The 13765-nt window shown below is 38.2% G+C and overlaps 1 protein-coding gene across 2 annotated transcripts in view; it reads right to left on the reverse strand.

The window, feature by feature from the left end:
• Positions 1 to 13765, reverse strand: part of LOC146551029 (regulator of telomere elongation helicase 1-like) — a 43542-nt gene that overhangs the window by 8900 nt on the left and 20877 nt on the right. For both annotated transcript variants that reach the window (XM_085259184.1, XM_085259185.1), the window contains 15 exons: positions 12119 to 12203; positions 11900 to 11965; positions 10816 to 10972; positions 10515 to 10553; positions 10362 to 10437; positions 8710 to 8807; positions 8540 to 8595; positions 8277 to 8348; positions 8005 to 8086; positions 7704 to 7836; positions 6641 to 6754; positions 3611 to 3651; positions 2195 to 2280; positions 329 to 406; positions 103 to 180 (listed from right to left, as the gene is read on the reverse strand). In XM_085259184.1, the coding sequence (XP_085115310.1) occupies positions 103 to 180; positions 329 to 406; positions 2195 to 2280; positions 3611 to 3651; positions 6641 to 6754; positions 7704 to 7836; positions 8005 to 8086; positions 8277 to 8348; positions 8540 to 8595; positions 8710 to 8807; positions 10362 to 10437; positions 10515 to 10553; positions 10816 to 10972; positions 11900 to 11965; positions 12119 to 12203 (1261 nt within the window). The remainder of the gene's footprint in view (positions 1 to 102; positions 181 to 328; positions 407 to 2194; positions 2281 to 3610; positions 3652 to 6640; positions 6755 to 7703; positions 7837 to 8004; positions 8087 to 8276; positions 8349 to 8539; positions 8596 to 8709; positions 8808 to 10361; positions 10438 to 10514; positions 10554 to 10815; positions 10973 to 11899; positions 11966 to 12118; positions 12204 to 13765) is intronic.

Consider the following 13765-nt stretch of genomic DNA (forward strand, 5'->3'; position numbering starts at 1 on the left):
CTACAACTGCATACTCACTGTATACAGCTGAAGTTTTGAGGTGAAACATGATAACAGAAAACATTTTAGGACTTTTACAGACTTCATGGACAGCCTCCTCACCTTCCCTCGACACACAGCAAAGAAGGATCCTCCTTTGGATGCTGGATCATTGACTTTGCCGTAATAACCATCAATAACCTGGGAATAGACAGAGGCTAAAGTTTAATCAGATCTTTACTTTTTTTTTTTTTTTTACTATAAGCAACTTAGGAAATATTTTTAGATGTGAAAATGTGAATAGAGGGGTTTACAGCCAAGTGATTAGATACCTAAAAAAAACACTCACGTCATTAAAGGTGCCCTTCCCTTTAGGTTCAACAAACATAGGCTTTATGTTCTCAATGCGGTTTGCATGTCCGTTAGCCTGGTGATGACACACATGCAGGAAATGATTTACAGCAGCATCTTAGATTGTTATAAATGATCCATTTGACTGCGGAGTAACATAAACGTAACATAAATAAATTGGTTCATACAGGTTACAAGGCTTTTGACTTAATGATTAACTCTTTTGATATCTTTACATTCTATTTTTTAATATGCATTTCTTATGTATTTCTTGCACACTTCAGAAAGCAATTCTTAGCTTCTAATTAGTATAAGAAGAAGTATTTATGTAATTGAAATAATGATGAGAAAATAAAAAAATGTTAAAGCGATTTGGAAGTTTAAACTATGCTTAAATTCATGATGAAGTAAGGTCACAGAGAGAAACAGACAGGGAGGATGGTAAGGTGTAGTGATTAAATGCCAACAACAGTGACTGGATGCCACAATGGGTGTGAGCCCAGACATCCCCTCAGAAGATGTGACATCCAGGAAGAGAGGTGGGAGAAAGGATAACCAAGTATAATACTGTAGTGCAGAACAAATAAAGGGTTTTCCATCTGTCATCTAGAAGATGAGCAGTTAAAATAAAATAAAGTAAAATAAAAAAATTGGATCTCATAGTTCACAGTTGAAAGTTCCAGCAGAGACGCCAGAGGGATCAACTGCTGCCCAAACTATGGACTTACAATTTGGCTTAACATTCTTTGGTTCTTTCTCTCCTCAAACCCTCTCCTCTCAAAGATCAGAAGAGAATCAGCATTAGCTCCGAGTAGGTTAACTGAAAAAGTATAGTTCAAGTGATTTGATTATTCGGTTTTATGGTCGCGGAATTTGATCTCTGCTTTTTGCAGATGATGTGGTTCAGTTGGCTTCACCGGGTGATCGCCTCCAGCTTGCACTGGAATGGTTCGACTGAGAAGCGCTGGGAATGAGAATCAGCACCTCATTCCCAGCGCTTCTCACTCCCCAGGAGGAGGAGTTTAAGTGTCTCTGGGTCTTGCTCACGAGTGATGGGAGAAGGGAGCGGGAGATCGACAGACGATTGGTGCTGCGGCTGCAGTGATGCGGACGCTGTACAGGTCCGTCGTGGTGAAGAGAGAGCTGAGTGTAAAAGCGAAGCTCTCAATTTACTGGTGGTCCCTACCCTCACCTACGGTGACAAGCTGTGGGTACTGACTGAAAGAACGAGATCGTGGAAATTGGCTTCCTCCGAAGGGTGGCTGGCCTCTCCCTTAGAGATAGGGTGAAGAGTTCAGCCATCCAGGAGGGGCTCAGAGTAGAGCCACTGCTCCTCCACATCGAAAGGAGCCAGCTGAGATGGTTTGCGCATCTTACAAGGATGCCTCCTGAGTGAGGTGTTCTGCACTGCAAGGCTACTCAGCCCTGGTTTTTCGGGTAGGCAGAGTAGACATCGGGAGGCTAAGAGGCAGTTGGAACTGGACGAGTCCCCTCATCAATTGGCTCCATCTAAGCTCTCTGCAATTTTTAATACTCGTAGGCTCAGAGACTGGACTATTTAAACAGAGAGACCTGATCCAGACTTCCTGTACTGGGGTCCTGGTTCCACAGGATGTGTGACACAATTGTCACACATCCCATTACCTCTTATTGGCTGCTGACAAGTCAACCAGTAGCAGAAGCATTGGCATAGTCGTCTCCATATTAAATTTCCAGTAAATTGATTTCTAATTTGCTAGAAAATACAAAATATAGTTCATGGGAAAAAAAACCCCATCAACATAAAAGTCACTAGAAAAGCTAAAAACGCCGCGCCCAAACTATTATTTCTTTCTTCAGGTGACTCTGCTGACTTTCCACTTACTTTCCAGAATTCCAATGTTTTTTCCATTAAAGGGAAGGAAGGGAAAAATACTAAGAGTCCGTGAGGAACCACACGGCTCAGGTTAGCTGAGGAGAGAACACAAGTTACAAATATATGTGAGTATAACTTACAAATATATATCACAATCAAAACAAAAGATTTCACACTCCATATACAATCCAACATGGTAGCACTTCCTATGATAGCTCAGCAGTAATGTGGTAATAACGAGACATTAAAAGCCAAAAATGTAATAATATGGAAATAGCAAATTACTACAACTTAATCACCGGAATAATATCTAAGCAGTTTTTATTTTTTACCTCGTATCAACATTGGTTATAGGCGAGTTGTGGTAACGGGCCAAAATTGGGTGTAATAACATAGAAAAACGTATGCCTATAAGGCAAAACCAATTAGTTACAGTAATATACTGGCAATATGATATATATCATATATGACATATACCTGCTAATAATAATCTTCCTATATCTGTGCATCTGAATATGTATATACTGGCCCCTCACATTAACCTTATAATAACAAAGCAATAGTAACTAATGGTTAAAAAGTAGGATACTCTGTATTATAATGCTGGATTTTAATCCTGCCTTGTGTTAACAACCTTACTCTTTGTTTAAAGGTAACAATGTAAATATTATTTAATGTGTCGTATTAGTACACCATTAAACAATCTGCACAATCTGTGTGTATACTTCCTATAATTAAAAAACAGAACAGAAGAAAAACATGTCTGTGTTTTAAATATAAATGTTATAATCATGTTATGGTTATTTTTTATTACATCACTGGCAAATAAATTTATGGACAGTCCTAAAACATTAATCCTGTTCATACAGATGTATTGTTGTCAGCAGTAGAGACATTTCGTCACTCTACCAGGTGACTGTCTCAGCTCAGGTTTCCCCAACCTTATAAACAGTACATTTGCATAATGACTGAAACCAGCAGCACTGAGGAACAATGAGCGGTCATGATTGTCTTGACCACTGATCAACAACCAACGACCAAATTAACACGAGCACCATCATTAAAATAGTGATAAAAACAATCGCACACTTGTCTTCAATACTTTTGGCAATATAGTGTAGAAATAGTAATATGTTATATGTCACAGCATCAGCCAGTATTAGTAGTATTATTAAGTCTAATCAATATATTGCTATTCTTATCAGTCATTAGTTTTGCTTCATAGGCACAGGTACAAGAGTACCTTCTGTTTCTACCTTATGACCCAGTTATTGCCAAGCTGTAGTAAAAAGTGCTACTCTTAAACACAATATCAAAAAGGTAATAAGCAATATGACATCACCATGAACAACAGAGCTAAAAGTTAACAATGTTGGTGATGTTAGCACAATCAAACGATTTCCATGCTGTATACTGTGATCTTACCAATGGTGTTGCCTAAAGACGCCATGTTTTCAGGAACAAACCTGCCACACAAATTTACAGTTTGAGTTTAGCACTCAAGTAACAACTTCAAAGTCAGAACCAGTAAAATATATATGAGGTAACATATAAAAAAGGAGCTCTTCCTTCCCACTCTCACCAACTGCTACTGCTAAGGGATTGTCTGTGTCATACAAATAAGGCAGATCAGGCAGCAGGACACCGGCCCTCGAGGCCTGGAGTTCCCCAGCCCTGTTTTAGAGCATCATTGTTTACTGAGCCACAACAGCTCTTATCTCCTAGTGACACATCCTCCATGAATTGAAAAGTGTATGGGTGCCTCTGAGGGACATCTCTCTAACACATTACACCCCCTGTTTTAGCCCTCTAAAGCCTAGCCTGTCGCTGATATCAGACAGGTTTTTCAACATCTGTAACTCCCATCTGTTCAATTGAAAGACTTCGTGGTTCCTGAAAGCAGCGATACAGTGATATTTGGGTCATAACATTAAACCCAGGCACAGTGCTGCAGCAGTCCCAAAAGACTGGTTGGTTGAGAGAAGAGAGAGGGAGTGAGTGTGATGAAGCTCTACAGAAAACTGACATTTTATTGGGCATCTGGGTTCTTTTTTTTTACCGTTTTGCTGTTTGTTGTTTTCTGTGTTGTTTGCTGAGATTTAGATGTGGTGCCCTGCCTGGGATTACCATAATGACCCTAATATAACTGAAAAAGGTGATACTTTCAGAAACTGCTGGAATTTTTTGATTGCCCCATTGTTTTAAGAGTTATGGTAATTTGATCTAAAAGTCTGACCTAAACCCTACAGGAGCGCTCCCACTGGTTTTAAGGGGTTAACAAATCAGGTTTTTTTTTATATTTAAAACAAACAAACAAACAAACAAACAAACAAACAAACAAACAAACAAACAAACAAAAACTGTCTAACGTCTTACAAATGAATCAGCACTATATTGAAAGGTTTTTCATAATAAGATAACAGTTTCCAGTTACAAAATTTCGATTTAACCAAGAGTTACTTAAACTCTTATCAACCAAACACGTTCTATGGAACAGGAAATAAGGTTGGATTTTTTTCCTAGGATTTTTCATACATCTCCCTGACCCGGTTCACTATAAGTGTTATGTATCTCTTTATTATGTATCCTGCTGCGACACTGATCTTTCCTTCTTGTGAATGTGGATCTAATAGCTCAATGCCACTGACAGCCTTTATTGTCGTTGTAGGACTCATCTTCCTGCAAGGACAACCTGTTGTCCAACCACAGACAGCAAGCTTGTTTCTGTTTTTCCTCAATTCCCATTTCTCTTGTACTCCCTTCATTTTTTGTGTGTATCCTGAAATATCTTAGCTACTCATGCGTTTCCAGAATGCTTGCTAGCTTCCAGGTATCCCTCTTGTATATCCTAACCATAAATCTGGTAGTTGGGTTTTTTTATTATTATTATTATTATTATTATTATAGTAGTGTTTCCTTGCTAGCATTCTAGAATTACAACAAAAGGATCTCCTTTGTCCTGGTGTGACTGCCTTAGCAGCTTCTTTTTTTGTTTGCATTGTCACCTTGTCCATTGGACTGGTTGTGACCAAGGCTTGAACTTACAAACACTTTGATTCCCTCAAAAGCTTTAAACTCATCACTGGTGTTCTGATATACTGAACACTGTAGTGTTCTGTCAGGACAAGAAAGCCAAAGTGGTGCTTTCTTCATCAAATCTAAAAATAAACATAAATTAAAACGTACCAAAGTATGTGAAAAATTAATAATGTTAATAATGCCTTTAATACATTAGTAAGGAAAGCTGTAACTATGATGGAGAAAAGAGACAGCAGTTCTGACCATGTCTGGTTTAATGTAAAAGGCAAGTTGAACAGGTGAAGGCTCAGCAGCACTTTCAGATTTGCATCTATGAGAATGTCTGAATAAGTAATAAGTTTAACCTGCTGTTCTGTTTTCTTGCTAATTTTTATTTTGATCATGTATATGTATATACAAAAGTTCATTTAGCAAAGATTCAGTTAGATATCAAAAAGAAGTTGAAGAAATGCAAACTTATTTAATCCCACCACTTAATTAAGGTGAAACCAGTGAACAGTAGAAGTAATGTCCAGTCTAATACCTGCGTTGCCTTGTTTAGTATTGCAATACTTATTGATACTTTGGAATGAATATATCTTATGTGAGCTCTCCAGTTAAGTCTTTGATCTATTATTACCCCAAGAAATCCATTTTCATTGACTCTTTCAATATCAACAGCATTTATTTGAAGCTTAACATTTGTAGTTAAACTGCTATTTCCAAATAACATATTTTTAGTTTTATTCAAATTTAATGACAATTTGTTTTTATCAAGCCAAAGCTTCGATTTAATTATTTCATTAGTTATCTCATCGAATAAATGCTGCAGTTGCAAGTTAGTCTGGATCCATGTACTTAAATGGTCTCAGTTCCAATTGATCATATTCTGCAATTGTCTGACTGATGCAACTGTTTTTTTTTTCCAGATGTAGCCGAGTTGTTTATTTCAGTGTGTTTCAGTGAGTGTGTTTTCATTTTTGGTAATATAGTAGAAACAAAGTAGATAATCTGGAATCTCATGTCTTGTGAACACTGATTTTATTGCTACTATGACTCTTCCACTTTATGTGCTTAGCTTAATAATCTCTGAATAGCTCTATATAAGAATCAGCTTATTTACAGTTTACCTCTAATGCACAACAGTTTGATTGTTGGAGTGTTCATTCTAATATCAAGTGCCTTAAGAAGACAGTTTTCCTGAACTAGTGTTATATAAAAGTGAGTTGAAGTCTTCCACACACACAGCAGGATTTTACTTGACTTTCTAATAAATCAAAAGATGAGAAAAAATATGGTTTGACAACTTTTCCCCAGAGGTCAGAGACTACCATGAGCTAAATGAGTTTTGCCATGCACCTTCATTTGTATTTAGGCACATGGCAAAACTTGACCGACCTGTTAGAAAGTAATCATACGCTAAAAAAGAATACCGACCTCCGATCAAATGCTGAACTTAGGTGCGCTCCATCAGGCCCTTGTGCAATGATGCTCACAAAGATCTGGTCCCGCTCAATCACATGGTTGTTCTCCAGACGTACTGGGAATTCTCTGTAACAGCAGGAGCAGAAACTCACTGGCATATAGAGATGTATTACAGTAAACATATTTGGCCCAGATACATGCATAACACTGTTTCATTAGGGGCTGCACTGACAATCAAGTGAATACACTAAAGTTACGAGTTATTAAATCCACCTACGGTGTCAATTTAAAAGTCATACACCAGCCGCTTCATGATTTATCACATTCACAAACCTGTGTGTCCACACCACCCACCTGCCAGGTTGGGGGACAATCACACCCTTAAGGGGTAAAAACTGCCTGAAACCTCTGAACAGTTAATGCAATCGTTTGGACCAGGGCTGCCCAATCCCAGTCCTCAAGAGCTACTATCCTGCAGCTTTTAGATGCATCCCTACTCCAACACAGCTGAATCAAATGGTTTGATTACCTCTTCAGCATGCCATCATGTTTGGCAAAGGCCTGATAACAAGCCATTCATTTGATTCGGGTGTGTGGGAACAAGGATGCATCTAAAAGCTGCAGGACAGTAGCTCTCGAGGACCGGGATTGGGCACCCCTGGTTTGGACAGTCTGACTGTTTAATTTAAAATCCAGGTGTGGTTACAACATTTTCAAAACACATTAACTTTCCAAAAACCTATATGTTACATGTTTTAGATGTAATTCATCAGCAGGTGCTATGCTGCCTTTGGATGCTAACAAGTAAACACAGGTCTGTCTAATGTCAGAGTCATTCTTAATTATTGACAGATAAATGCAACAATGTATCAGCATTCCTGGTTTATCCATGTTAAAGACCACTTTTTATGCTGATACTTCTGGCTTTAAAACGAATCATTAACTTTCATGGTGAGTTACAAAAATCACCAAAGATTTACATTTTAAGAACAGTTCACTCTGGACAGTGTTCAGCCTAAACAGGTATAAAGGTGGGAAAAATTTAACTGTGCAGTCAGAGTGACAGCTAACTTACATTCTCATCTCAGATGTGAAAGACGACAGGGGAGAGAGGGTACCACTGGTCAGAATGATGCAGCGAACGCCTTGATTCACCAGATCTTGCATACTGAAGCCCGGAGAGAAGCACCAGTAACTCAGAATATTGCCTGCAATATGCAGAGAAACAAATCACATTTACTTACAGTACAAATAGTTCATACACTCATAACAGGGTTCACATTCTGACCTAAATGTAAAAAGAAAATATCATGATATTACATTCAGTTCATGTGACTCCATGTAACCCACCAACGCATCACGCTGTGCATCGTTACCTTGTTTTTTTGATGAAGATGAAGCCCACACGTCAACACTCTGTTTCTTTTTGTGAACGCTGGTGTCCCGATGGATATGAACCTGAGCCAAACACATGACACAAGCTCATCATTAGTCATTTCATTTCAAGAAAAAAAAAAAAAAGAAGAAAAAAAGAAATTAAACATTTAAGATGCCGAAACAATGGTTACAGTTTCAGTTACTTCTCCATCAAGTGTGGCAAAGATATGTTAGCTGGTTCCAATATGAACACAACTGTACAAAAACACACCTTAAAATGAGCCGTGTTGGTCTCCATCTGGTGCTGTCTGTCCTTTTCTGACGGTTCACCACAAAATACCAGCTGAAAACACCAGAACAGAGGGGATCGCTCAAACACGCCACGAGGTGATTAAATAATTACTCTTTATGCAATAAATAGTAATAAAGTCTATCATTTTGTTGAATGATCTCAATCACACAAATATTATGGGACCAATCCAAAAACCCAAACAAAGAAGCAGTTTGACAGCTTAATATCCATACAAAGTGTACCTGTATGATATCAGACAGCTTCTGGAGTCCACTTGTATTGAGGAATATTCCGGGCTCTGGTGAGAAACATGCATCAAACAGGTCACTTGTTACTTAGTAGCACTAAGATGATCTGTATAATACACCCAGCAAATGTTACAGATGATAAATGAAGTGATAATGTGTCCTACGTCCTGCCAGGTATCCACTGATCTGCTCCAGAGCTTCATAGACTGCCGTCTTGTTGCTGTAGGTCAGATGAGCTCTTTCTAACACCTCATAGATGAACCTAAGACACAACAGAGAGACATGCAGTGCAGGTTTATTATAACAGTTAACATTCAGAATCATTCTCTGACCACCTAAGGAAGAACCCCACTAGGGTTTATGTCACGGTAGTCTAAGGACTATCCACACAGTCTCTGACCACTTTCTTCTTCTTGTTTTATTTTAAATACATGACTCCAACCACAGATTTGTCACAGTGTCACCACACTACCCTAAAATACTTTGGGAACATTTGTGTCAGTTTCCTGCAATAAAGTATGACAATATAAGTAAAACTGATCTCAGACTCAGAGCTTGTTGTTGTTCTGCTGTGTGTCCATTTTAACAGCGGTTAAATTGACTAAGGTACATTTTTTAAAAAATGTTTTTTGTATGCAGTTAACACTGATTCACACAAAACATTATAGACCATTATTTCAAATATGGATGTAAAAGAAAAGCATTTTTCATGCTGCTAAAAATCAAATGTGATATCTCAGTTTTTCCTTCTGCACAACAATGTTGTACATTGTGTATATAACATGTAGGATGTCACCAATGTTCAATTTGTCTTAATCACTCTATAAATTCCACTTATAATCCAATAGATATGATCATTATATATAAGAACCAATGTATCTATAATAATAGTTATAATCAGGTGTTTTTCTTGAGGCCACATTGTTTTAGCCTTTTTTTAAAAGACTAATTTTGGCATTTTTCTTTTGTTTGATACATGCAGTACATAGGAGGCGGAGCCGAGTGAGGCAGGGGTCAAAGCGTGAACTCGTACGTGTCACTTATGATTTCTGATTGAGTTTGCATATAACCTTTGGGTTAGAGAGGAAATGCACGTGCTAAATGTCAGGAAGTTCTCAGGGCATTCCCATGAATGAAAATTGGATGTAGACAGCCTTTAAACATAACAGACATCATACGAAGCACAAACGCACAAATCTATGCATAAAACACACACGAGCGATACGACACACCAACCTGTGACGTGTGTTTTCTTACCTGAACCATACTCTATGGAACAGAACCGACTCAGACGTGTGTGGAAATAAATGTCGACAGTCTGTTTTGGAAAAATGACGAATTGACGCCTTTAAAATAAAATTTACTCTCATCCTGGTCAGATGTCATCACTTAAAGTCTTGTTTCTTGCCCTCATCCTACTGATGTTTTACACTGACTGCACTTCAAGTCTGGCTTTGTTGCCTTAGAAGCTTTCTCTCTTACATTGTCTGCTTTTTCCACATGACCTTAACGGCATTCAGGGAACCAACAAAATAAACATGAACAGATACATGTTCTTATCTGTTCTGTAAGGATGTGTGTATCTTAGTGAAGCTAAAACGCAAACATTTTAATGCCATCATATTTCAAACCTGCATTGTTGAAGGTGGAAAAGCTTTGACAATATTTATTATTTTCTTGGACAAGCTCTCATCAAGTGTGCTTTGAGATTTATTTATTCATTTTCATATGTTTGGAACAACTGTATAATCAGTTTATTAATGGGCAACCCATACGCTCTTATTTTGAAAGCCTGCTCAGCACTGCTGTCACCTACATTCCAGGTTTAGTAATGCCTTTATCACTTGGAACATCATAGGAATCAATGGCAGCTTCCAGATCCAGTAGTATCTCTGTTAAAGCAAAAAACAAGTTTAGAAAAAGACCTCCAATCACCAACCAACAGGACAACCGACTCCACAATACTTACGTTTGATTTTAGCGATGGTGGACAAATCTAACTTTAAACCTGAAACAAAACAAAAGACAAAATATCAAAAGACCTGCAGCTGACAACCTTTTACTTGCTTTACTAAAGAATAAACTAAAATTACTAGTAATAATGAAACTAAGGCCAAGGCAAAACTAAGGCTAGTAAAGTAGAAGTAAATCCAAACTTTTAAAGTATACAAGTAGCCCAAAGTACCATGACATTCATAAACAACTATACACTCTAAGTATTAGATGGAAAACTCTGTTAGGAACACGTGTATAAGCGAAGGTTTTCTTACCAGAGCTGAGGGATTCCACGTTGACGTCTTCACTCACAGAGTCTTTGTGGCTGATTTCTTTAGCCTGCTCCACAAGCAGCCTGTCCACAGCATTGATGGCCGAGGCTACATCATAGGGAGTCAGATCAAACGAGGTTGATTCTTCACATGTCTTCTCCTGCAAACAAAAAAGACATCAGATCAGGTGGGATAGTATCAACAAAAGTAATTATCAGCATAATTCAAATAACAAATATTCATTTTAAACATTATTATAAGTCTGTGCAACCAATGTTTTTGTAAATAGTAACTTTATTTATATAGAACCTCTAAACCCGGTGAATGAAATGAAAATGGTGTGTAGTTACTACATGTCAAAGAATGATAGTACAGGTAATGTAAATGTAGAGTTTGTCTGAGAATGTTGTGTCCACAAAAACATAGATTTTAGTGGAGCAAACTGGCATTAGACCATCACAACCAACGAGTCCTTTGTCTCAAGTTACATTTGTTGCATTAAGCTGAATGAGATTTTGTCAGGAAAAGTGGCCATCGTGTAATAAATAGATGAAAATAACAGGATGAGCATGTTCCAGAACAGTGTTCACATTAATAATCATAACAAATTAGCTTTAATCAAGAATGACATATGCTTAGATTGTTGCTTTGCAAAAATCCCAAATATGTTGTTTAGCTCTCTACCACTGAAATGATTGACCAAAAAAATATTATAACATTGGCAGGCACCAGTGCTACACCTCAGCATCAGGGTAAGTAGGATTTTCAGAAAGCGTGACCTCTGACCTTGACCCTGAGTTCATGGTCACATATTTATCACATTCTTCAATGATGAATCATGCCTTAAATATGCAGCACCTTGCATTGTGCATTAACTGTAAATTTAAATGTAATAAGAAAATGTCTCGAGCTTCACATGTGTCGAAACAGATTAGCCAATTACTGCAAGTTAACATGAATTTGAAACCCTCTAGTGTAGACCATCCCCGTTTAGTAGTGGGTCACTTGTGGTCTTTGAAGCTTTTATATACAACAATGCCAATTTTTAGTGAATACATTTAACAGGGGAAACCAGATATAACCTTACCACATTGTGAGCTTCGTCAAAGATAACCACCGCTCCATTCAGGTCGATATTGTGTGCCTTGCGGCTCTGTGGAATGAGAGAGGGAGGGAGAGGCAGTTGAATATTAGCATTCATAGAGATTAGAAATGACAGTGCCAATCACAACACTAAAGTCTCTGTTGATGCTCATTTATGGTCACATATGTCAGCCTCAGATGTAATGTGTATGACAGAGCTTACCTTTGGATCTAGCAAGTAGTTGTATGGCATAAAAATGACATCTGCTTGTTGTTTCAGTGAACGGGAGAGGTAGTAAGGACAGACTCTGTGGAAAAATTTGCAAATGCGAAATCAAATACGTGAACTTTACAGAAAAACTGACTCATTCTGATAGCTGTTTAAAGAGATAACATAGTACAAAAGGTATAGTTTCCATCCACTAGCCTGTGACCACGTAGCCCAGTAGTTACTGAGTTTTAGTGGTTCTTGGACGAGTTGCTGCACTGGTTGTTAAGGCTTTTAAGATTTATTGCTCAGATGACTGTTGCATTTTGACTCAGAATTTGAAGGGTTAAAAAGACATTAAAATGAAAAAAAAAAAAACATCATGCTTCTGGTACTGTTTCTTGGTAGTGAAGTTTCAGGACAACTACTGAAAGAAAGTCAAAAAGCATCCTTCAAATGATAATGGCTCATTTGTGATAAGGCCCTTTCATTCATTTCAAATCTGCTCCAGTTGTTACTTTAGCCCTTCTCCATTTTCTATTTTAGCACTTTTCTATTTTCTTGTGCTCCTACCTGATGTTGCTGTCCCCTCTATCACAGCTGCGGTTTTCTGTTACTTGAAAGACCCACAGGACACAGGCCCAATTTTTCTCAACCACCTTTGGTGTTGTCTCCCATCAGGACCTGGGGACTTCTAGTACACATGCAGCACAGATGTTCCTGTATCCCACTCACTTGATCGTCCTTCTCAGTGTAGCCTGCCCTAGTTTGCATCTTACATCCCGCTACTATGCGCTGGATAGTCTCCGGGGAACCTTTGCACAGTCTGCAACTTGGGTCCTGTCCGTTAAGGACTCTGCTGTCCTTTAACCTGGCCTTTTCTAGCTAACATGTTGATATGTTGATGGTACGTCCACTGCAGGGATTGTCCATGATGGTTCCTGATCATGTCTTTGGCATACTTGGAGCAGCTCACCTCGGGTGGCCCATCTTGCTGATGAATTCATGGATGCTCAGTGTTTCATCCTGCATTGTAACTTCGCCTCTTTCTGTTGCCTGTGGTGCTGGGCGTCTGATGGAGATCTCTATACATCGTGAGGAGTTTTCATGTCCTGATATCAGTGGCCCACATATCCTCTAGTGGCCAATTTATTATTTCATAAATCATATTTATTATTTATTATTATTTCACACTCAGGCACTTGTAGATTGTTGATTTGACCACTCCTATTTTAGAGTAATTTGGGTTTTTCAGCATAATAATGTTCTCCTTCACTTCGATATGACTTTGGACCTCATAATGAAAGTTCTACTGAACTGCTACAAAAATGCAAATTCAGCACTTGGAATCAACTCTAGATCTGTTATCTGATTAATATGTGATGGAATGAGAGAACAGTCCTCACCTGGCCATGAAACTGTCTATCAGTCAGTCATCCGACTACTTTAAACTGCTAAAAATAGAGGACGATGCATTAAAAATGGCTGCAATTCTGAAACAATTAAGACTTAATGTCTGTTAAACCCCACTCACTTTGCAAGTGTACACTTAAATCACATTTTTATTGTTGACTGTGAGAATCTACTGTATGGCACATTTAATAACTGTCTAAATGCTTATGAAGCTAACTGTACACTTCAGTTTTCCCCCCAACCACTCAC

Source organism: Mchenga conophoros, linkage group LG20, assembly GCF_057382185.1.
Source record: "Mchenga conophoros isolate Kocher_MC1m ecotype Shallow Benthic linkage group LG20, M_conophoros_male_GT1.1, whole genome shotgun sequence".
Lineage (NCBI taxonomy): Eukaryota > Metazoa > Chordata > Actinopteri > Cichliformes > Cichlidae > Mchenga > Mchenga conophoros.